At 46.8% G+C, this 25100-nt stretch overlaps 1 protein-coding gene across 2 annotated transcripts in view; it reads right to left on the bottom strand.

Annotated features, from left to right (window-relative positions):
- Positions 1 to 25100, bottom strand: part of UNC45B (unc-45 myosin chaperone B) — a 39736-nt gene that overhangs the window by 9413 nt on the left and 5223 nt on the right. For both annotated transcript variants that reach the window (XM_050762511.1, XM_050762510.1), the window contains exons 6-17: positions 23991 to 24158; positions 23268 to 23436; positions 19132 to 19302; positions 14538 to 14709; positions 10523 to 10823; positions 8958 to 9052; positions 8633 to 8774; positions 7428 to 7568; positions 4839 to 4966; positions 3003 to 3069; positions 1899 to 2012; positions 1418 to 1533 (exon numbers count right to left, since the gene is read on the bottom strand). In XM_050762511.1, the coding sequence (XP_050618468.1) occupies positions 1418 to 1533; positions 1899 to 2012; positions 3003 to 3069; positions 4839 to 4966; positions 7428 to 7568; positions 8633 to 8774; positions 8958 to 9052; positions 10523 to 10823; positions 14538 to 14709; positions 19132 to 19302; positions 23268 to 23436; positions 23991 to 24158 (1784 nt within the window). The remainder of the gene's footprint in view (positions 1 to 1417; positions 1534 to 1898; positions 2013 to 3002; positions 3070 to 4838; positions 4967 to 7427; positions 7569 to 8632; positions 8775 to 8957; positions 9053 to 10522; positions 10824 to 14537; positions 14710 to 19131; positions 19303 to 23267; positions 23437 to 23990; positions 24159 to 25100) is intronic.

The raw sequence follows: 25100 nt of genomic DNA, 5'->3' as shown, positions 1-25100 counted from the left end.
GCTAGGAAGAATCAATATCGTGAAAATGGCCATACTGTCCAAGATAATTTATAGACTCAGTGCCATCCCCAATTCTTCAGAGAATTGGAAGAAACTACTCTAAAGTTCATATGGAACCAAAAAAGAGCAGGCATAGCCAAGACAATCCTAAGCAAAAAGAACAAAGCTGGAGACATCACCCTATCAGACTTCAAACTATACTACAAGTCTACAGTAACCAAAACAGCATGATACTGGTACTGAAACAGATACACAGACCAATGAAACAGAACAGAGGCCTCAGAAACAACACCACACATCTGTAACGTTTGACAAACCTGACAAAAACAAGAAATGAGGAAAGGATTCCCTATTTAATAAATAGTGCTGGCAAAACTGGCTAGCCATATGTAGAAAGCTGAAACTGGATCCCTTCCTTACACCTTATACAAAAATTAACTCAAGATGGATTAAAGACTTAAATGTAAGACCTAAAACCATAAAAACCCTAGAAGAAAACCTAGGCAATACCATTCAGGAAATAGGCATGGGCAAAGACTTCATGACTAAAACACCAAAAGCAATGGCAACAAAAGCCAAAATAGACAAATGAGATCTAATTAAACCAAAGAGCTTCTGCACAGCAAAAGAAACTATCATCAGAGTGAACAGGCAACCTACAGAATGGGAGAAAAATTTTGCAATCTACCCATCTGACAAATGGCTAAGATCCAGAATCTACAAAGAACTTAAACAAATTTACAAGATAAAAACAACCCCATCAAAAAGTGGGTAAAGGATATGAACAGACACTTCTCAAAAGAAGACATTTATGCAGCCAACAGACACGTGAAAAAATGCTCATCTTCACTGGTTATCAGAGAAATGCAAATCAAAACCACAATGAGATACCATCTCACGCCAGTTAGAAGGGTGATCATTACTACTTTAGAAAGAAGTGCTGGCTGGGTGCAGTGGCTCACATCTGTAATCCCACACTTTGGGAGACCAAGGCGGGCAGATCACCTGAGGTCACGAGTTTGAGACCAGTTTGGCCAACATGGGGAAACCCTGTCTCTACTAAAAATACAAAAATTAGCTGGGCATGGTGGCACACTCCTGTAGTCCTAGCTACCCGAGAGGCTGAGGCAGAAAAATAGTTTGAGCCCTGGAGGTGGAGGGTGCGGTGAGCTGAGATGGCGCCACTGCACTCCAGCCTGGGCAACAGAGTGAGACTCAGACAAAAAAAAAAAAAGCCTTACAGCATCTTTTGACTTTGGTATATTCACTGTGTGGTTTACTAAGTGCTAACTCAAATCCCACACCTTGCCTTTGATGTTGTCTTCTGAGAAGAGCATTCTCAGCACATTATGTGAAATTTCAAACAAACTCTTTTTGAGCCACCTCTCTCCACCCCTGCCACACTCACCACACTCACCGGAGTTTGTCACTCCGCCCAGACAGGTTGGTGAGGCCTAGGAGAGCCTCATAGTTCTGAAGCCCATCCCTCTGTGTGTCCAAGAGGCTTACGAGGGGCCGCACCACCTCATACACCTGTTGGGGAGGGGTCAAGGGTTTGGTCAGGTGAGGACTTTGTTCCCTGAGTGCCTTACATTTATAGGTGCCCAGCTGCAAAGTTTCCAAAACACTTTCTCGTACATTGTCTGATTTAATCCTCGCAATGATCCTGACAGGCAGGATTATTTTCTTTATAGACAGGATAACGGAATTTTGGAAAGGACAATCCTGTTTGTCAGGGGTAGAACCAGGCCTGGAATCCAGGTGCCTCCAATGCAGCACCCTTCCTGTGACAGTACCATGCTCCTCTCCCAGGCTGGAGGTATAGTGACGAAGGGAAAGGCCTCTAGGAGCAGAGGAGACCCCTCCCATCGCCCTATCCCATCTACCCAAGCACCTACCCGCTCCCCAGGGAAAGCAATGTCCGGATTGGAGACAGCAGCGATCTTTGCTAGAGCGTGGGCTGCCTTCACCTTGCCCACATCTGTGCCCTCCAAAGCCAGGGGAATCAGGGCCTGTAAGAAAGGGCAAGGTCACTACTTAGTCACAGACATCCAGAGGCTTCCCTCCTATCCTCCTGCTCCAGGTGGTGTCTGTCTGTCCCGGTCCGGGAAGACTCTGCCATATAATCAGCCCTTGCACATCATGGAAAACAATTAAATCCTTAATCACATATTCACTCCCCTTCGTTCCCAGTGCACATCCAGGTCTTTGCCCAACTTCCTCCCACCCACCTAAATGTTCCTTCAGCTTTTGGAAAAATAAATAATTCAATCAACAAATTTTTTACTTTCTGCCCAAGCCAAATCCAATCTTTTTGTTTGTTTGTTTTTGTTTTGTTTTTTTGAGACAGAGTTTCACTCTTGCTGCCCAGGCTGGACTGCAATGGTATGATCTCAGCTTGTTGCAACCTCTGCCTCCTGGGTTCAAGCAAGTCTCTTGCCTCAGGTTCCTGAGTAGCTGAGATTACAGGCGCACGCTACCACGCCCAGCTAATTTTTGTATTTTTAATAGAGATGGAGTTTCAGCCAAACCCAATCTTAACATCAGACATCTATTGAGCACCTACCATGAACCAATACTTTCTATATTTTCTCTAATTCTTGTGACAGTCTGCAAAGTGAAAGTGTGATTTTTTCCCCTATTTTACAGATGAAGAAGCTGTGGCTGAGAGATTAAGTATTTTGCCTGAGGTTATGCAGACAAAAAGGGGCAGAGCAAGAACTCAACTACAAGTCTTCTACATCAAAGTCCAGGGTCTCTATCTTTGCACGGTGCTTCCTTCCAATAGCAAGGAGGATAGATGGGATTCCAAAGTACATACCATCATAGCATAAAGTCAAGCAGAAATTGGCTTGGGGCTATGAGCACAGACAGCACAGATAAGTGGTGGCCATATTCCAGGAAGTTGAGTTGGGGCAGAGGGTACATTATTCTTGGGCTGGGCAAAGAGCATGCACAAAGGCACCTTCTAGGATGGCAAGGACCATGTCCTGCCCAGTTACCTTGCCACCACCTTGAGCCACAATGGTGCCTCGGTCCTTTGGGTTGTCACACAGTGCCAGGAATACCCTGTGGGACCGAGAAGAAAGGAAAACATTTAATGCACTGGAACACCTTCCCCCAGGCAGCAGCAGCAGCAGCAGCAGCAGCAGCAGCAGCAGCAGCAGCAGGCCAGTTAGTCGGAGCCAGTGAAATCCTGGGATGAAGAGGGAGACCATGGAAAGTGCCACTTGTGTGCCTGTGCCCCAGAATTAGCCACCTTGGGAAGATGACCTCATGGAAATAATTGTCTGGGAAGGAATTAAGGCCAAGTGAGGTTGCAAAGAGCGCCCTCGCTATCCCTATTTAGGGACACAATCACCCAGGAGAAACTTTTCAACATGGATGTGCCCCAGGGCCTCCATGATCTGGCTCTGGCCTCCTCTCTTGTCTCATCTAGCACCAGTCCCTCCTGTGCATTCCCTGCCCCAGACATATTGCAGGAGAACCCCAAATTCACTCATTCTCTCTCCATCCTCGGTGTCATTGCAGATGCTATTCTCTCTGCCTGGAACCTTCCCTCTCCTGCATTTAGGTGGCTCCTTTCCTTCCTTCAGAGCTTGATTGAGTTGTCACATCCCCCAGGAGGCCTTACCAGCTGCCCACCCACTTCCCCTCCAGTCTGGCTGGTTGGGGGACACTGCTTGTGCTCCAACCAGCCCTTTGTGCCTCCCACATCATGGCACCCATTGTATTGGACTGTAGCTGTGATCTTGCCTGCCTCCCTGGCCAGACTGCACGGAGACTGTGCCTTTAATCTCTGGGAACAAGGTAACAAGAAGGAACAGTGGCCTCCTTTCTCCTGATGCAAACTTCCACCTGTGATCACCTGCCCACCATGTCACTTCTCTTCCTTCCTTTCCTTCTTTCCCTCTTTCTTTCCTTCTTCCTTCCTTCCCTCTTTCTTTCCTTCTTCCTTCCTTTCTTTCTTCTTTCTTTCCCCTCTTTCTTTTCTTTCTTCTTTCTTTCTTTCCTTCTTTCTTTCCTTTCTCTCTCTCTCCTTCCTTCCTTCCCTCCTTTCTACCTCTTTCTTTCTTTCTCTTTTTTCTTTCTTTCTCTCTCTCTTTCTTTTTTATTTCTTCTTTCTCCTTCCTTTCTTCTTCTTTTCCCTTCCCTCCTTCCTTTTTTCCTTCCTCCCTTCCTTCCTTCCTCTCTCTCTTTCTTTTCTTTCCTCTCTCCCTCCCTTACTCCCTCTCTCTTTCTTTCTCCTCTCCTTTCTTTCTTTCTTTCTTTCTTTCTTTCTTTCTTTCTTTCTTTCTTTCTTTCTTTCTTTCTTTCTTTCTCTCTCTCTCTCTCTCTCTGTCTCTCTCTCTCTCTCTCTTTCTCTCTTTCTTTCTTTCCTCTGTTGTACAGAGACAGGACCTTGCTCTGTTGCCCAGGCTGGAGTGCAGTGGTACCATCATCATTCACTGCAGCCTTGAATTCCTGGGCTCAAGTGATCCTCCTGCCTTAGCCTCCCAAGTAGCTGGGAGTACAGGTGCACACCACCAGACCAGGCTAATTTTAAAATTTTTTGTACAGATGGGGTCTCAGTATGTTTCCCAAACTAGTCTTGAATTCCTGGACTCAAGCAAGCCTCCCACCTCGGCCTCCCAAAGCCCTGGGATTATAGGCATGAGCCACCACCCCTGGTCCCATGTCACTTTTCAAAGCTGATCCCCTCAGACCTTTCTCCAGGCTTTCCCAATATCTTATCTCATTTAGGCCCCCAGCATTTCTATCTCCCTGCCCAGCATGCTACACTCCAGGCCCCTCAGCCCTCAGCCCTAGTTCCAAGCCTTGGTCCACTGCAGCCCCACCTGGCCAGCAGCTCCTTGGTCTGGTCGGTGAGGATGGCACTATCTGCTTTCACCATGCAAGCCAGAGCAGAGATGACACCCGCCTTCAGAAGCCGCTTCACCCGCATATCTATAAAGTCCTTTTTGTCCTGGGGAGATGAAAAGATGGCAATGTGAGAGGGTCCTGGGTGCTAGGCCAATCTGAATTGGAACCAAAGATGGTGCATTTCTGAATTCTTGGGGTCGGTTGAATAATGGCCTCCAAAGATGTCCACGGCCTAATCTCTGGAACCTGTGAATGTGGGACCTTACATGGTAAAAGAGATTTTGTAGACACAATTAAGTCAAGGATTTTGAGATGGGGAGGTAAGCCTAGATTTCTGCGTGGGCCCAATATAATCACCAGGATCTTTATCAGAGGGAGGCAGGAAGATCAGAGATAGCACTAGGAGATGTGACAATGGAATGGAAGTGAGGTCGGAGTGGTTCAAGGTCACCAGCCAAAGCATGTAGGTGGCCTCTAGAAGCTGAAAAAGGCAACAAAATGATTCTCCCTTAGAGCCACCCGAAGAAACCAGCTCTGCTAACACCTTGACTTTAGCCAAGTGAGACTCATTTTAGGACTCTTGACCTCCAGAACGATAAGATTTTTAAAACTGGGCCAGGCGCGGTGGCTCACGTCTGTAATCCCAGCACTTTGGGAGGCTGAGGTGGGTGGATCACTTGAGCCCGGGGGTTCGAGACCAGCCTGGGCAACATGGCGAAACCCCGTCTCTACTAAAAATACAAAAATTAGCTGGGCATGGTGGAACATGTCTGTAACCCCAGTCACTCAGGAGGTTGAAGCAGGAGAATTGCTTGAGCCCAGGAAGTGGAGGTTGCAGTGAGCCAAGATTGCACCACTGCACTCCACCTGGGTAACAGAGGGAGACTCAGTCTCAAAAAAAAAAAAAAAAGTAAAAATTGTGTTGTTTTAGGTCACAGTGCTTGTGGCAATGTGTTCTAGAAACAATAGGAAACTAAGACACTTCTCCAGATTCCCTCTTCCCAAACAACTGCCAAGGGGTATATAGCACGCTCTGCTGTCGTGTGTCACTGTCTCTTTTCTTCCTTGCCTTCCCTAATCCCAAGACAGAGCCTGAGGAGCTGATACCGTAGAAAACCAGTCCCAAAGGTTCTCTCACTCACAGAGGAATGAAATAAAAGAAAGATAATCCAAAAGACTAAATGATGCTTATATTGTTTTTCTTGGAAAAGGCTGGGGTGGGAGGGGAGGTAGAGAGTATAAGCAGGAGAGAAAGGACACAGCGGATGAAGCCACCATAACAATAGATTGGGTTTGCTGGAAACCCAAAGTCAACCCAGGGTTAAAGAGTCCCTACAGACAATCCTCAGAGTGGGGAGTGGTGGGGAAGGGGATGACAACCCTGGGCAAGCCCTGGAAGCCACCTTGGAACTTCACAGCCACAGCACGTGCTCTGCACCCTTGCCTGGATGAAACATCATTCAGCTTTCAAAAATGATTCAGAGGCCGGGTGCAGTGACTCATGCCTGGATTCCCAGCACTTTAGGAGGCCGAGGTGGATGGGACACTTGAGGTCAGGAGTTCAAGACCAGCCTGGCCAACATGGTGAAACCCTGTCTCTACTAAAAATACAAAAATTAGCTGGGAGTCGTGGTGCATGCCTGTAATTCCAGCTACTCAGGAGGCTGAGGCAGGATAATCACTTGAACCTGGGAGGCAGAGGTTGCAGTGAGCCTAGATCTCACTACTGCAATCCAGCCTGGGTGAGAGCCAGACTCTGCCTCAAAAAATAAATACAATAAAAATGATTCAGAGAATGAGATGGCAATGTGGAAAACGTATTTTTCCAAAATCGGGCACAAAATGATAAATATATTCTGATTGTAACTGTGAAAAGAAAAAAGATACATAGAAAAAAAGCCCCTGGTAGGTAACATAGCGTCAAAATGCCAACAGCAGTCATGTGGAGATGACGTAATCATGAGTGGTTATTCCCTTTTCTCCACATTTTAACTTGTTTTGCAGCATGATTATTTTACTTTGATTATTTAAAAAATCTAAATGATTTTATTGGCTGGCTATACCTTGCATATATTCATATGCAAATCACACACAAATCATATCTTCATGTGTAGGGAATTGTTGGAGAGGGGTCCAGGGGATCCGTGACTTCTGGGTTAATGCTGAGCATGCCTCTCCACTCATGATTCCTACTTAGCACCCATGTCACAAAACCCAGAAATCTGAGAAAATCAAATTGTTATCTGTTGGAGACATGAAATAAAACTGTCTTTAATCCATAAAATCAACAACACAAATTGCAAAGTGTCCATCATAGCTCCGTTTGTTTTTTCAGATTACAAATTGTTGGATTTTTTTCAAAATAGAAAATGAAAACAAAGAAAAAGCATGAGCACCATCTGGTGGGAAAGTTTACCATTAACATCTTCGGTGTATGTGTATCCTACCCCCAACCACCCAGACACACACCACGCTGCTCCTGACACCACTCCTTTTGCCATTCCGCCTCCTTTGGAGGCCTGGTGGCACAGACCAGATCCCTCCCACGTCGCGCCTGACCCTACCTTGGGGTGCTCCTCGGGCACATGCTGCTTGGAGAACTTGGCGAGCTGGACAAGCTCCGGGATGACCTCCTTGACATCGTAGCTGTTGGTGCAGTTCACCAGGGTGGTGGCCACCGAGTACAGGATGGTCTTGTCACTGGTCTGGAAGGCACAGGGTCGGGGAGAAGGAAAGCAGAAAGGAAACTTTAGGACAAATCCCTGCTTCCAGGATGCTCCCTCACGTGGCCGGCAGGTTGGTGTGGGAGGAGTGCAGCTGGTAGGGCCCATTCTGAGGAAAGACAGCAGTGCAGGAGAGGCTCTGTCCATAAAGGCGGGCAGCAGTGTCTCCTGTACCCTCCAACAGCAGCTCTGGCAGTATGAATAGGAGCTGTCTCACAAAGATCCTCAGTTTGTGCCTATTCCAAAAGCCCAGTCTAACACTTTCCCATCCAACTGGAGATGGGGCGGGAGCTGAACATTCTCAGGTCCTGGCGAAAATCTCTCCCAAACTTTCTTCCTTTACTGGTAGAAAAGAGCCAGGGAGTTGGCCCGGCAGACAAGGAAAGGAGTCTGGGAGGGTCTCGGAGGGAGGGCAGGTTCCCAGAAAGGCCAGGCACAGCCTCTTTTATTTATTTATTTTCTTGAGGCAAGGTCTCTCTCTCTGTCACCCAGGCTGTAGTGCAGAGGTGCAATTCTGGCTCACTGCAGCCTGGACCTCCCAAGGCTCAAGCAATCCTCCCACCTCAGCCTCCCGAGTAGCTGGGATTACAGGTATGTGCCACCACGCCCAGCTAATTTTTTTATTTTTTGTAGAGATGGGGTTTCACCATGTTGCCTAGGCTGGTCCCGAACTCCCCTGAGCTCAAGCCATCTGCCCGCCTCAGCCTCCCAAAGTGCTGGGATTACAGGCGCATGCTACGATGCCCCCCTGCTTTTTTTTTTTTTTTTTTTTTAGCTGCCTCAGGTCCTTCAAGACCTTACCTCCTGAGGACCCCAGGAAAACAAACTGCCCTCCTGTGCATCTTCCCACTCTGGAAGGCATTAGGAGTTGGGAGTCCATTTTACAGTCAGGTAAAATGAGGGCCAGAAAAGGGGAAATAACCGATCAGGTTTACACAGGGGTAAGGAGTAGAGCCAGGAGGAAGACTGGGATCCAATCCCTGTGGGTCTGGACCCAACAGACCTTTCCTGAGGTTTGTGGTCAGGCCAGACTCCTCCACACTTGCCTTGGCCAGCTCAAACATGGCCTGCAGGGCAGGGATGTCCTGGACAAAGTCGTCCTTCACATCGGCGTCCAGCGTGAGGTAGGCCAGGCCCTCCACTGCCCAGCGCCGGGTCCGGGTGTCTATGGACGTATTGCACAGCCACCTGGAAGTGAGGAGGGAGCACACGTGGGAAGGGGCCCAGGGCTCAGGTCAAGAGGGTGAGGCGATTTCAGGGTGGTGAACCGATGATAAGGTCCCTTTCACACTCCACTGGAGCACACCCCAGAGACTCCTGCCCAGAAGGCGCGTGAGGAGGTGGAGGGCCTGGGAAACACACCCCCCTTACTTGCGACACTGTTTGGCCAGCTTTTCTGTCGACCCTTCCGCAAACTGCCTGAGACCGTAGTCTGTGCCACCTGCGGAGCCAAGCTTACAGAGTCCCTGTGGAGGAGAGGAGACAGCGGACGCATGCAGGATCAGAGACACCAAGGCTTGCGGATGAAGCCCTGCTCCAACTGGTTTCTATGGCCAGAACACTTCGCCCCTCTTTCTTTGCTTGGATCCACCTCTGTGCAGACTGTAAAAGTCAGCTCAGGTATCACCTCTGCTGAGATACTTTCCCTGATGCTCTGGGTTAGAGGCCCATCAAGTTGCAAGTTCTTGCCCTCCATTTTGACCCCCACCATTTTGACCCCACAGATGTATTGTGCCTGCCATTTTGAAAAAAACAGCAAGACCAAGTTAACCACATCTGAAGCTTCAATGAGGAACCTTATTATGGCACAGAAACTGGCAGAGAAATCCTATCTTCTGGATAACAGATTCAGATGTGCAAAATTCTACCCAGAGAAAAATGGACTTTTCTTAGGGGGGCCATTTCATAAGAGAAAATTCACTTTTGTCAGAAGCTAAAATTTGTTTTTAAAAAATTGATGCTGGGTGCAGTGGCTCACGCCTGTAATCCCAGCACTTTGGGAGGTCAAGGCGGGTGGATCACTTAGCCCAGGAGTTTGACACCAGCCTGGCCAACATGGTGAAACCCATCTCTACTAAAAATACAAAAATTAGCCAGATGTGCTGGTAGACACCTGTAATCCCAGCTACTTGGGAGACTGAGGCAGGAGAATCATTTGAACCCAGGAGGTGGAGGTTGCAGTGAGCCAAGATCATGGGGGTTGCAGTGAGCCAATATCGTGCCACTGGACTCCAGCCTGGGTGACAGAGGGAGACTCTGCCTCAAAAAATAACAACAACAATAATAATAACTTCAGGCCAGGCACAGTGGCTCACGCCTGTAATCCCAGCACTTTGGGAGGCCCAGGGGTTGGATCACCTGAGGTCAGGAGTTCAAGACCAGACTGGCCAACATGGCAAAATCTCGTCTCTACTAAAAATACAAAAATTAGCCGGGTGTGGTGGCACACATCTATAATTCCAACCACTCTGGGCGCTGAGACACGAGAGTCAGTTGAGCCTGGGAGGTGGAGGTTGCAGTGAGCTGAGATTACGCCACTACACTCCAGCCTAGGTGACAGAGTGAGACTTCATCTCAAAAAATAAATAAATAAATAAAATGAAAGTGGAAAAAAAATATCTTATAGAAACTGATTAAGGAAACTGGCTTTTCAGAATTTGCTCTGAAAATGCATCGCAAGCTCATCAGTGTTCGTGTTATTCGTAAGCAGGGAGACGAACGTCCTCAGGGTTAAGCAGCAGAGTTCACCATTCTGAATCTACAACCTCACAAACCCCCTGGATATGCCCTGTTCTGCAGGGGTCTGTGGCTGGGTCTGGTGCCCCCTTGAACCTGGTCTCCCCAAGGACAGCGGCCTCAACTCATTCATTTTGGTGTCACTGGTGCCTGGCATGGCTCCTGGTACCGAGTAGGAGGGTGGTACCGAGCCCACTCACCACCAGTGTGCGGATCTTGATCTTCTCATTTTTGGTGGTCTTGTAGATCTGTTTGAGCAGTGACACTCCATTGGTGATGATGAAGGTGGCACGGCTGAGCTTGGTGGAGGCATGGATGAGGGCCTCCACGGCCACCAGCTGGTCCGTCTCACGCTCTGAGCCACATAGTGCCACCATCATCTCCATCACACCTTTCAGTCCCAGCAGTTGGTTGCCCAGGTCAAAGGGGCCCTGCAGGATCCCTGACACCGTCTGGATGGCATTCAAATTCTTGTCCATGTCCTGGGGGTCAAACTTGCCCCTAAAACAAAGTCAAGGGCGGTCAAGAGAACTGGTCCAAGAGAGTGGAAAGAGTGTGAGATTTGGAGGCAGACGGATTTGGATTTGCATCCTGGCTCCACCACTCATGTGCTGTGTGATACTGGGCAATTCAGCGAACCTCTCTGAGCCTCAGCTCCTGTAAACTGAGGATAGTACTACTAGTTCTCAGAGTTGTGGTGAGGATAAATGACATAACAGATGTGTCACAGGGTGTGCCTCTGGGAAATACACTGTGACTCAGGGATTGGCATGCAGGAACTTTATTTGAGAGAGCTCTTGGGAAGAGAAGGAAGCAGGACTGGGGAAGAGGGAGGCACTTTGCAGTCACCACAAAGCCTCAGCCTCCAAGAAGTTCTGGAGCTGGAACATCCTTCACAGTTGTTCCAAGTTGGAGTGAGTTTTTTTTTTTTTTTTGAGACTGAGTCTTGCTCTGTTGCTGGAGTGCACTGGTGCCATCATAGCTCATTGTGACCTCAAACCCCTAAGCTCAAGCAATCCTCCCACCTCAGCCTCCTGAGCAGTTGGGACTACAGGTGCACACCATCATGCTCAGATAATTGTTTAAATTTTTGGTAGAGACGGGATCTTGCTTTGTTGCCCAAGCTGATCTGAAACCCCTGGCCTCAGGTGATCTTTTCACCTGGCCTCCCAAAGCACTGCTATTATAGGTCTGAGTCACCTCAGCTAGCCTGGGGCGAGTCTTTGCACACTGGCTTCCCTGGAGAGGGTGAAACAGCTCTCCCCAACTGAGGCAAGTCCCAGAGAGAGAGAACAGCTGAGAGCTGTCAATTGACAGCCTTTCCAGAAGCTGCTGTGTCGGGGAAGACAGTACAGCATCGACAACACAAAAAGGCCTAGCATGATGCCCTTCACACTATCTCACTGTGACATGGCCTGGGCCGGTCACTCCCCTCTGGTGATCTGGTCTCAGTCCGTCCCCTGTCAGTGAGCATGTGGGTTAGATATCCAGGAATGTTCTGCCTTGCTTTCAGAATCTATTACCATCTACTCTAGGGGAGAATCTCTACATGGGAATGTCAGAGGTGACATGCCTTCTGATGCTTCTCATCTGCCCAGATTGGTGCATTGTGGGAAACAGGGCAGATGTGCACAGTGGACATGCAGCTGTGTATAAATGCAAGAAGGTAGTGTGGACTGGTCAGGAGAACTTCACACCGAGAGTCCAAGACCTGGGCTCTGGTCCCATGTCTGCCTCTGATTGTTGGAGGATCTCGGGTAAGTTCCCCTGGGGAAGAGGAGTCAGCTTTGGAAGCTCTGAGAGCCCCTCCAGCTTCAGCATCGCATGTCCTGTGCCTCATCTCTCCACTCAGTGCCAGGGAACCAGCATCCTTCATAATTAGTTGGGGTCTGACCTTTGAGCTGGCACTGGGTCCCCACAGAGCCCCCGCCCCTGATGAAGCAGGGTGTATTCCACTCTTGCTAGGGGCAGGCTGGGGTACCATTTGATGAAGGCAGTGATCCCTCCTCTCAGCATTCCACAGGCTGACAGGAGGGGGGGTTCAATCAACAAGCCCAAAAAAGAACTAGCTGGATGACAAGTAATGGAAGTCAATTGGGGACCTCATGAGGGACTCAAGAAGTCAGCAGGAAAAGTTGAAACTGAGATAGAGAAAGAGAGAAGCCTTAAGAAGAGATCAGTGAACCAAAGTCAGGGTGAATAGAAGCCATGGGGTAGAGAAGGAGTTGGCAAATCCAGGGAGTTGAGAATAGCTTTCACATGATTTTATTTTATTTGAGACAGGGCCTCACTCTGTTACCGAGGCTGGAGTGCAGTAGTGCATTCACGGCTCATTGCAGCCTTGACCTCCTGGGCTCAAGTGATCCTCCTACCTCGGCCTCTCAAGTAACTGGAACTACAGGGGTGCACCATCACACTTAGCTAATTTTTAATTTTTTTTTATTTTTAGAGATGGGGTCTCTACGTTGCCCGGGCTGGTCTCGAACTCCTGGCCTCAGGTGACTCTCCCACATCGGCCTCCCAAAGTGCTAGGATTACAGGCATAAGCCACCACACCTGGCCAGCAGCTTTTTGCATTTTTTTTTTTCTTTTTAAGATGGAGTTTTGCTCTGTCACCCAGGCTGGAGTGCAGTGGTACGATCTTGGCTCACTACAACCTCCACCTCCTGGGTTCAAGTGATTCTTCTGCCTCAGCCTCCCTAGTAGCTGGGATTACAGGCATGCGCCACCATACCCGGCTAATTTTTGATATTTTTAGTAGAGATGGGGTTTCACCATATTGGTCAGGCTGATCTTGAACTTCTGACCTCAGGTAATCTGCATGCCTCAGCCTCCCAAAGTGCTGGGATTACAGGCATGAACCACTGCACCCAGCCAGTTTTTTGCATTTTAAAGGATTTTTTAAAATATGTTGACAGAGACTTTTATGTCCCACAAAGACTAAAATATTTACTCTCTGGCCCTTCGTAGAAAAGGTTTGTTGACCCCTGGAACATAGAAAGGAAAAGCAGAGTAAAGGCAACGTCTTCACCCACCTAAGACTCACCTGGAGTGTTTTTAAGCATGCAGCTTCCTGAGCCACATCGCAAACTACTGAGTCAAGAGGGGATATCTCAGAAATCTGAATAATTTACAAGTCTTAGAATCACTGCAATAAAGAATTAAAAGGTCATGCACTGGAGTCACACTGATGCTGGAGTGCCAGTAAGGAGACCCAGGGACTGCAGCTGCTGAGGGCCCTAACCCCTGTCTAACTCTGCAAAGCCACACAGTTCTTAGTCTTGAAAGAACGGGGCCTCCCTCCTTGACAAGCTGGCATTTGTTCCTTTCAACCACAGAAGCAGTGGTAGGTTTAAAATGTCCATGGCTGGGCAAGGTAGTTGATGCCTGTAATCCCAGCACTTTGGGAGGTTGAGGCAGGAAGATTGCTTGAGCTTTGGAGTTCAAGACCAGCCTGGGAAACACAGTGAAACAAAAAATACAAAAATTAGCCAGGCATGGTAGTGCACGCTTGTAGTCTCAGCTACTCGGGAGGCTGAGGCAGAGGAAGGAGGCTCACTTGAGCCCAAAAGTTTGAGGCTGCAGTGAGCTATGATTGTGTCACTGCACTCCAGCCTGGGGGACAGAGTGAGACCCTGTCTCAACAAATAAATAAAATATGTTCAAAAATATGTTGACACTCCTCCCTGCAAAAAGTGAAACCTAATTTTTTCCCCTTAAATGTAGGCCAAACTTACTGACTTGCTTCTAATGAATAGAATGTGGCGGAAGTGATGACATGTGTCTTCTGAGGCTAGATAGAGAAGACATCTCCCTGCGGCCTTGCTCCCTCTTGGATCTCTTACTGTGGGACAAGCCAATGGCATGCAGTGAAGACGCTTCAGCAGCCTCTGGAGAGGTCTGCAGCGGGGGGAACCGAGGCCTCCCACTAACAGCCGGCACCAATGTGCCAGCTGTGTAAGTCCATCATCTTGGAAGCATTTTCCAGCCCCCATCAAGCCTTCAGATGGCTGCAGCCCCAGCCAGCACATGACTGTAACTTCATGAAAGATCATAAGCCAGAGCCACCCAGCCAAACCACTCCCAAATTTCTGTTCTGGTGTGAGATAAAAAAAAACATTATTGTTTTTAGCTGCTAAATTTTGAGATAATTTGTTACACAGCCGTAGATAACTAAGACAGAGCCTGACCCTGTGAGGCCTCCAGGAAACTTACGTGATGTATTCCTCGCAGATCTTGTGGAAGTGATCGCGCTCCGGGTCACAGCGCAGGTCATCGTAGAGCTTGTTGATGAGGATAGAGGCCAGCATGCGGGTGTTGTCAGTCAGGGGCAGGCAGGATGGCAGATCTGGAACCTGCCCCACGACCTTCAGGATCTTCCTCAGACCTGCAGGGTAGACAGTGGCAAGCCTAAGATTCCTGCTGGGCTCCATCCTCACAAACACCCCTCACTCAGTGACGTGTTATCACCAGCTTCTCTCCAGCCCTGTCTGTAGAACACATGTAGTTCATCCAGAATGAAGGGACCTAGAATGGGGTCAAGGGACCCAGGTTCTACACCTGACACTGCCCCCACCTTGACCAATTCACCTCCCTCTAGGGGCCTCTATTTTCATATGTACAAAATCAGGACTAGTTGATCTCAGGGAACTCTACCAATGCTGACATTCCACAGGTTGATGTATAGACTTCTCCAAATACTATTTCATATTCTCTTCCTCAAGCCTCGGCTTCTTCATTTATAAAATGAGAACAATACTACCTACCTCATAAAGTTTGAGGGCTCAATGAGATAACGTATGGAAACCCTGCTGTCAATCCAGACACATCACTATCACTCAATAAATGTTCATTATTGAGTGTGTAATTATTATGTATTTAGTAAATGCCATATTTACATTTATTACGATGATGTCTTCTCATCTCTTCTGTTGAAAAATCTTCAATGGCTTCCTATTACCATCGGGCAAATTCAACAGTCATGTCTTTGTTGAATAAATGAGCACCTTTGGGGTACTGGCTACCAAAATAAATGATACGATTCTGACCTCCAAAAGCTCACAATACAATAGGGAAAACTGACATATGAAGATTACAATGAGATGTGATAAGTATAGAAGGGTAGCACTGAAAATGGGGTCATTCACTTCAACAAAATAATATCTGCAATTTATTCTGAGCACTTATTACATGCCAAGAGCTTTATACACATTAACTTCATCTAATCCTAACAATACCCCTACTGGTTAGATATCATTATTCCCATCTTTCAGAGAAGAAAAACAAGCCTTAGAGAAGTCAAGTAAGTTGCCCAGTGACATAGCAAGGACACACTCCCAATCACGTCTGATTTCAAAGCCTGTGATGTAAGCCGTCACACTATATTGCCTCTGGGGCAACAGACAGGTGGATTTCAGAGCCAGGTTTTAGAGGTGGCTTGGGGCTGGTCAGACCTTGGGTAGTACAAGGAAGTGGGAGGAAGAACATTCCGGGTAAAAGCTGGGAGGCATGTAACTCTAGATGTTAGGAGGGAATTAAAAGTGCCTGGAACCAGCCTGGCCAACATGGCAAAACCCCGCCTTTACTAAAAATACAAAAAAATTAGCTGGGCGCAGTGGCGGGTGCCTGTAGTCCCAGCTACTTGGGAGGCTGAGGCAGGAGAATCGCTTGAATTCGGGAGGTGGAGGTTGCAGTGAGCCAAGATCACGCCATTGCACTCCAGCCTGGGCAACAAGGGCAAAACTCCGTCTCAAAAAAAAAAAAAAAAAATAGTGCCTGGAAGTGGCTTAGTGGTTCATGCCTATAATTCCAGCACTTTGGTTAGGTCGAGGTGGGAGGATCACTTGAGCCCAGGAGTTTGAGACCAGCCCGGGCAACATAGCCCATCTCCACACATGAAAGAAAAAGAAAAAGAAAGTGCCTGGCAGTAAATTTGGTGCAACCTACATTTCACCACTTAAAGGAAAACTTCTGTTTCCTCCCTAAACTGCTTCTACTCTCAGAGCTTACTTCTGACACCAGATGGGTATCCTACAATTCAACTCTGACACTATCTATTTGGGGTTAGCACAGACCCCACAGGTTAAGGGCTCAGTCCCACAAGACTACCCTCCTTCAGATGCCAGCAGTCCCAGTTGCCACCTGTGCTTCTGACTGGCCAAGTATAAATCAGAGATTCCCATGACCCTCTCCCTCGGGTTTGATAATTTGCTAGAATGGCTCACAGAACTCAGAAAACCAGTTTAGTTACTTGATTACCAATTTATTATTTAAAAAAAAAAACAACAAAAACAAAAACTCAGGAACAGCCAGATGGAAGAGATGCAGAGGGCAAGGTATTGGCAAGGGGCATGGCGCTTCCATGCCCTCTCCAGGTAGCCACCTCACCAGCACCTCCATGGGTTCACCAACTTGGGAGCACTTTAAGCCCCTTTGGTTAGGGATTTTTTTAAAACAGAGGCTTCATTACGTAGGCACGGTTGATTAAATCATCGGTTATTAGTGATGAATCCCACCTCCAGCCCCTCTCCCCTCCCTGGAGGTAAAGGGTAAGGGGCTGAAAGTTCCAATCCTGTGATTGCATGGTTGTTTTCCCTGGCAACTGGCCCCCACTCTGACATTCTGAGGTTACCTAGGGGATTCCAGCCACCAGTTATTACATGAGCATACAAAAAGATACTTATCACTTCAGAGGTTAGCTGTGTGCCAGGAAACAGCAGCAGAGACCAAATATGTATATTTCTTATTATGTCACAACCACACATTTAAAAAGTGCTCAACAGGGCTGGGGAGTAACAGGAAGTGCCTGATGAGCCAACCCAGAGTCCCCAGCCTGGGTCCCAAAAGCCTCCCTCAAATGCACCTCTCCAATCCCATCTCCCACTCTCCCCTTCCATTCTTGCCCACGCCTTGAGCATCTCGTTTCTCTTCTGTTCAAACACTCCAGACCTTCTTCCTGTTAATCTTTGCCCCTTCCCTCACCCAAAAGCTCACTTCAGGTTTGACATCCTGACGGCTCCTTTACCGTGTCTCCCAGCCCAGTCTGCACAACACGTAACACCTCAACATTGCAGCTTTGTATTCGAATATTGGAATTTTTAAATCCACATTATTTTTACCCAAGTGCTATCCATGTTGGTGCCCTTTGCAAAAAGAACAGAATAAAAAATAGTGCTCTCCACCTGTCCCAACCCGTAACACGTGGATGAGCCTAGATCCTGGTGCAGAGAGAGAAGGTCTGTTGTTAACGCTCACGTTTCATGATACATGCGGAGAAGACCAGAATGAGGCAGGGAGGAAGTGGGGTTTGGGCGTTTAGCAGTAGAGTAATGTGCTGAAGTCTAAGCACTTGCACATGTACTTTGTTGAGGTCTGTAAAAACCAAACAAGGGAAGTGCAATATCAAAAGATATTTTTTAAGCTGGGAAAAGCTGATCTGAGTCTTTTAGAACAAGGGATAGTCTGTGTGTCATAAAATCTTTGGAAGAATTTACCATAGCAGATCATAAAACCACAGGTATGATTCCTTAACAATCAAAGAAGTTGACTGAGGAGAGGGGTAACATCTCGGAGCTGACAAATTGAGTGACTGCCAGAACATGTGAAAGGAAAATAAAATCTTGGCCTGGTGCCGTGGTTTGTGCCTGTAATTCCAGCACTTTGGGAGGCCAAGGCAGGAGGATCATTTGAATCCAGGAGTCTGAGACCAGCCTGGGCAGCATAGCAAAACCACATCTCCACAAAACATAAAAAAAATTAGCCGGGCATGATGGTGTGTGCCTGTGGTCCCAGCTACTTGGGAGGCTGAGGGGGAGGAGGATCGCTGCAGCCCAGGAATTTGAGGTTGCAGTGACTATGATCACGCCACTGCACTCTAGCCTGAGCAACACAGTGAGACCTTATCTCTAAAAAAATAAATAAAAATAAATTTAAAAACTAAAATAAAATCTTGGGATCCCCCCCGATTCCCTAAACCAAAGGAAAAAAAATTAAGCTGAAAGCTGAGTCATGCAAGAGACTGCCTTTCCTTTTATTCCTAAGCAGGTAGCTACAGATAAAAAATTAAATATCTCCACAGGTTTAGTAAATTAGTGCTTAAATATGTCCACTCTATGTTCACCTTATCTTGTGTAAAGTGGTCATTTACTGAGCAGGAGACAAATATGTAATTGACTATTTCCCTGCCTCCTCCTTTCTCTTCCAACGTGTGCATTCATATAATGTGAACGTACCCTTCCTCTTTCCCCTCCAGGCTGCTTTTCCCCTTGAAATATTGAAGCCCTTAAAATCATCTTTGGAGAAAGGCTCAGACCACAGACTGTTTCTGTGATTCTGTGTTTCCTCTCTGCGGGGCGTGTCTGTAACCTTGGCAAAATAAATTTCTAAATTGATTGAGAACTGTCTCAGATACTTTTGGGTTTACAAACATTCTCACTGTGCTTTATGTAAAGTATACCTGATACAATTTCCTCCCTTTTGAAAGGCCTGTGAAGTATTTTACCAACCATGAGACTTCCGGAATTTTACCCTGCGGTTGGTGGAGTCCTTGTCCCCATTTGCTAGGTAGCTCCACCCACACGTTTTGGGGATGTGTTTGGGCACTTCCTGGGCGTGTTCAGGCTCTGAATTCAGAGCCTTGACCTGCACCTTCACAAGCCCACTGGTGATCCTGATGTGCCAACGCGTTTTCTCACCTTTTCAGTTAGGACTAAAGACCTCTTCAAGAGCCTCACATCTTCCATTTTCTGTTTAGTGCCCTGGTGCCCACTTAAAAGGCTTGAGCAAGCCCCAAACCCTCCCCTCTTCTCACCGTTATCCACCACATAGATGGTGCGTGAGTTGTCGTGAATGGCAAGGTCCTTCCTGGGGACGTTCTTATTGAGCAGGTTCAGCGCCTGATCCCTGCCCTGGCCAGATACCTTCTTGCTGACTAGCATGTCCAGCAGGTGGCTGGTGATCTGCTTCAGGTCCTTCTTGGTGTCTGAAAACAAGAGGACAGGGGTAAGTAGAAAGGGGTAGGAAATCTCACATATATATGACCAGGAAGGGCAGCAGCTTCTAGACTCTGGAAATACTGAATCCACTACTTCCTGAATATGTGAATTCCCAGGAGAGTATAGTATTGCCCATCTCACCTGAAAAAAGGGAGAGAAATCCCTAGACAACACCCGCAAGCAGTCCTCCAGCCACCCTGAACACTGACTTCTACAACAGCTCATTCCATCCTTGAGCAGTTTGGATTCTTAGAAAGTTCTTCACTCCTAGCAGTGAGCGGCAGAGCTCCAGGGATGCTTTATGTGGTTTTTAATAAACTGATTTAATAAAATGCTTTTCAGAAAGGGAATTTATACTCTTTAGAGACATTTCACTCCCCACAGATTCAGGCATGCTGGGTACCTGAATTCAAGCTTTTGCCTGTGACGCCAGGACTTCCTGCCCACTGGTAGATCTTAAAAGACAAATGCCTTTTTCTGATTTTGCCCTCCCTGAGACTTAGAGATTTTTGTTCTCATCCTAGGATGGAGCCCAAAGGCAGGCAAACTGAAAAGCAAAGCTCTCCAAACCACGTCAGATAAATAACTGATGAAGGAATACAGCTCCATCGCCTAAAGAAGGAAAGATGTAAGTCGATGTGACAGCTCATCTTCAGACAAAGGCAAGTCATGAGAGTGAGATAATAGACTCCTTCTGTGAGACTCCAGAGGGCAGACTTTGGGTCAGAGGCAGATGGAAGCTACAAGGGGATAGAGTGGAAATCAATATGTGGAAGAATTTTGTAGCAGAGATGCTCAACCCAAGGAAGTCATGGAAGATTGTGAATTGGTGTCTCCCTGGGAAACACGACTCTCAGTATAAATGCTCTTGGGTAATCTCCTCCCACACTGGCCTTGGGCTGCTTACGTGACCTGTGGCATAACCAGAGACTTACATGGCACTTGCACGTTGGGGCTTGTCCATTTAGAATCCAGCCACCATGTTCTATAGAAACCCAAGCTGGCCACTAGCAAGGCCATAAGGTCAACATTTCCAGTTAACTGCCAGCCACACAAGCAGGGCCATCTTGGATCTTCCAAAGATTCTAGCTCAGAAAAGGAAAGTGACTAGTTGACCATTATAATAATAGTAAGTCAGAGTCACATCTAGAATCCGGGACTTCAGGGCTGGGTGCAGTGACCTGTAATCCCAACATTTTGGGAGGCCACAGCAGGAAGATCACTTGAGGTCAGGGGTTTGAGACCAGCCTGGGCAAGAAAGTGAGACCCTGTCTCTATGAAAAATTTAAAAATTAGCCAGGCGTGGTGGCATGAGCCTGTAGTCCTAGTGACTCCAGAAGCTGAGGTGGGAGGATTGAGCCCAGAGGTTTGAGGCTGCAGTGAGCTGTGACTGCATTACTACTGTCTAGCCTGAGTGATAGACAAGACTCTGTCTAACAAAAAAAAAAAAAAAAAAGAAAAGAAAAAGAAAAAAGCCTCTTATAAACAAATAAGGAAAACATTAAAAAATAGGTAACAACATGAACAAACCATCCAGATAAAGGAATCCAAATGGCTAACAAAGATACAGAAAAATGATCAATCTCATGAGTACTTCATTTTGAATCAAACAAGATAATTTTAATCTACATCCAAGGCAAATATCCTTAAGAAGGATAGCATTCAAATCTGATGAGAATGTGTTGAAATGCGGACTCTCATCATTGCTTGGTGAGAGTATAAATTGATGCAGCCTCTCAGAAAGAAATTAGAGAGCAAGATATAGAAAGAACATTAGTTATGCTCCATTTCTAGGAATTTGACCCCAGGAAATAATTATAAATGTGGCCAGGCATGGTAGTTCATGCCTGTAATCCCAGTACTTTGGGAGGCAGAGGCGGGCAGATCACCTGAACTTAGGAGTTTGAGACCAGCCAGGACAACATGGCGAAACTCCATCTCTACTAAAAATACAAAAATTAGCCAGGCATGGTAGTGTGCTCCTGTAAGCCCAGTTACTCGGGAGGCTGAGCCAGGAGAATTGCTTAAACCTGGGAGGTGGAGGTTGCAATGAGCCGAGATCATGCCACTGCACTCCAGCCTGGGCAACAGAGCAAGACTCTGTCTCAAAAATAATAATAAATTAATAAATAAATAAATAAATAAATAAATAAATAAAAATTATAAATGCAAGCACAGATGCAAAAATGGCTCCTGGAGAGTTTTGTATAAACATACAAATTGGAAATAATTGAAATCTCCAATAATATAGAGCTGATTGATGAATTATCCATACAAGGGAAGATTATGATGTTCTTGAAAATAAAGTTTTCTGAGCGAACCTTCCTCTTTGACCTTCCTGGCCAGAGCAACATTTTCTTTATTTTTATTTTTATTTATTTTTTTTTGAGACGGAGTCTCGCTCTGTCGCCCAGCCCAGGCTGGAGTGCAGTGGCGCGATCTCGGCTCACTGCAAGCTCCGCCTCCCGGGTTCACGCCATTCTCCTGCCTCAGCCTCCCGAGTAGCTGGGACTACAGGCGCCCACAACCGCGCCCGGCTAATTTTTTGTAATTTTTAGTAGAGACGGGGTTTCATTGTGTTAGCCAGGATGGTCTCGATCTCCTGACCTTGTGATCCGCCCGCCTCGGCCTCCCAAAGTGCTGGGATTACAGGCGTGAGCCACCGCGCCCGGCCCAGAGCAACATTTTCTAAGTTGATGCCTAGGACCTGGATGTGCAGGGAGAAGCATGAGTCTGTATATGCATGTGCAGGAAACAAATGTAAAATTAATTATTAAAATCAAAGGAATCCTTTTTAAGAATATTAAATGGTATGCAATATTAATATAATGCTCAATGAAGAAAAGAACATGCAACTATTCATAGCAGAATTCCAATTTTGTTAGATATTGATGTGGATGGTTTAAAAAAAAAAAGACAGGAAAGATACATGTGGTAATGGTAATAGTGATTATCTGAATGGGTAATTATAGGCATTTATTCTCATTTTTACATAGTTCTATATTTTCCCAAATGTCTTCAATAAGTCTCTGTTACTTTTTCTAAGTTGTGGTAAAATTTACATAACGTAAAATTTACCATTGTAACAATGTTTAAGTGTACAGTTCAATGGCATTAAGTGTATTCATACCATTGTGCAAACGCCACAATCTATTCACAGAATTATTTTCATCTTGCAAAACTGAAACTCCATCCCCATTAGACAATAACCCCCCATTTCTCCTCCTCCAACCCCTGCCAAACACTGTTCTACTTTCTATCTCCATGAATTTGACTACTCAAGTATCTCATATGAGTAGATCCATGCAGTATTTGTCCTTTTGTGGCTGGCTTATTTCACTAGCATAATGTCCTCAATGTTCGTAGACATTGTAGCATGTGTCAAATTTTCCTGCGTTTTTAAGACGAATACTCCATTGTATGTATATACCATATTTTTCTCATCCAGTAACCTGCCAATGGACATTCGAGTTGTATCCATCTTTTAGCTATTGTGAATACTGCAGCTATGCCTGTTGCTTTTATAATCAGAAAATACATATCACAGGCCAGGTGCAGTGGCTCATGCCTGTAATCCCAGCACTTTGGGAGGCCAAGGTGGACAGATTACCTGAGGTCAGGAGTTTGAGACCAGCCTGGCGAACATGATGAAACCCTGTCTCTACTAAAAATACAAAAATTAGGCGGGCATGGTGGTGTGTGCCTGTAGTACCAGATACTCAGGAGGCTGAGGCAGGAGAGGTGCTTGAACCCAGGAGGCGGAGGTTGCAGTGAGTCTAGATCGCCCCGCTGCACTCCAGCCTGGGTGACAGAGTAAGATTCCATCTCAAAAAAGGAAAAGAAAAGACATCAAACCAAGCCATCCCCACATACAGGTAATGCCCAGTCTGAGGTGGCAACTGACTCTTTCTTTCCCCATCCCCTTGAACTAAAACTGAAGAATATTTCCTACCTAGAACCAGGGCCTCCTCCTTCCCTCGATGCTCCCGCTTGTCCTCCCCAGACAGGGAGTCAATGATGGCTTGGAGCAGATTGCAGACAGCCAGAGACATCTGCTCATTCTCCACCGCCATGAGGCTACAGATTCGGTCTATCCGCACTGCATGCAGAATCACTGTGGCCTAGAACCCCAGCAAGAACCATGGTCAGCTGCCTTGCCCTTCCATTCCAGCTGCCATGCAGGTTAGAGAGGGTGCGATAATCCTCCCCACCCCATCCCATGCAGTAGAGAAATCAGCCCAGGCAGCCATTGCCTCATGGGGCTCCCCGGTCCTGGAAACCTCTTGACACAAGCCATGCCTGTCCCCAGAGGTCAGAGCTGTGCCATCCAATACAGTGGCCACTGGCCACATGGGGCTGTTGAGCTCTTGCACTGTGGCAAGACCATATGGAGATGTGCTGTAGTGTAAAATACACACTGGGTTTCAAAGACTTAGCATGAGAAAATGTAAACTATCATAGCCTTTGCATTCACCACTTCTGCATTAAGCACTTTCAATAACTTGTCTTTGCTTAGTCAAACCCATTTCTAACTCAAAGGGAAAAAGAGACTGGAACACGCTTTGACTTTTTATGAGGTTCCATTGATGCCAGCCACAGCCCTGACCACGCATCACCCTCCAGATCCTTGGACCAGTAGCCATCTGCTCCACATGCCCTACAGCCAGGGGCTCACCCTGGCTCGGTGGCTGCTGCACATGCCCGACAGGGTCCGCACTGCAGCCAGCACCAGCTCAGGCTTCTTAGTGTCCAGAAGCTGCAGTAGTAAGGCTACCCCATTGTTCTGGAAGATCTTCTCAGCTCCTGCTTCCTCACGGCCTAGGACAATGAGATTGTTGGCAGCCTGAAGGAGGAAGAGGTAATGAGGGTTACGAGGGAGGTATGGCCACCCAGGCCTGTACCGTGGGCCAAGTACAAGAGCCAGTGCAAAGACTGGATCTTCAGAACATTGTTCTGTTATCTCACCTTGTAATCCCCCTCCTGGAAACACAGCCCAAGAACACAATTCAAGAAAAAAAGCCAAGTAACTTGCATCAAGACCAACTGGATGAAATATATTGCAGTCATTAAAGTCATGAATAAAAAGACTAAGAGCAATGGAAAAAGCACTGGTATGCAGAATCAGAATCATATGTTTACTCCAATTGCACTTATGCTAAAATAAAGATGTGTATAATGCTTATAGAGAAGGACTAGAAAAAAGGTGGAGAAATGTAGTGTTTTTACACGGAGAATCATGTCCTTAAACATTTTGTTGATTTTCCTGTTCAGAGGAATCTGAAGTTCCCAGGAAGTGAGCAGCAAAAACACTAGATGAGACCTGAAAACCCTGGGTTTGAGTTCTGATTCTGCTCCCTGGTAGCTGTATGAGCTCAGGTGAGTCACGGCACTTCTCTGGACCCCAGACTCCTCATCTGTAAATTTCAGCAGTTGAGCAAGCAGGTTCCCAAGTCTCTTCCCACCGAAAGCCTTCCAACTTAAGGATGCACGAACCTTAAAAGGCTCCAGGTCTCAAGCAGGACCTGAGAACCCAGGGCTGAGAAACACAGGAGGTACAAGAAGGTGAGGAGGTGGGCAAAGAGATGTTGAGTTGGGTGCTGGGGAGAGGGCTTAATAGAGAATTTCAGGCAAGCATGCCCAGAACAATCACTATCAGCTAAGGGCTTTGCACTTAAAAAACAAAACAAAACAAAACAAAACAAAAAAACTTGTTTTATCTGTAACAACTCATTATGTTCTCACAAGAGTTTGTTAGGAAAGATATTTGCCTAGTTTATGGATTTAT

Source organism: Macaca thibetana, chromosome 16 (genome assembly GCF_024542745.1).
Source record: "Macaca thibetana thibetana isolate TM-01 chromosome 16, ASM2454274v1, whole genome shotgun sequence".
NCBI classification, from domain to species: Eukaryota; Metazoa; Chordata; class Mammalia; order Primates; family Cercopithecidae; genus Macaca; species Macaca thibetana.
This window is presented reverse-complemented; position numbering and strand designations above follow the sequence as displayed.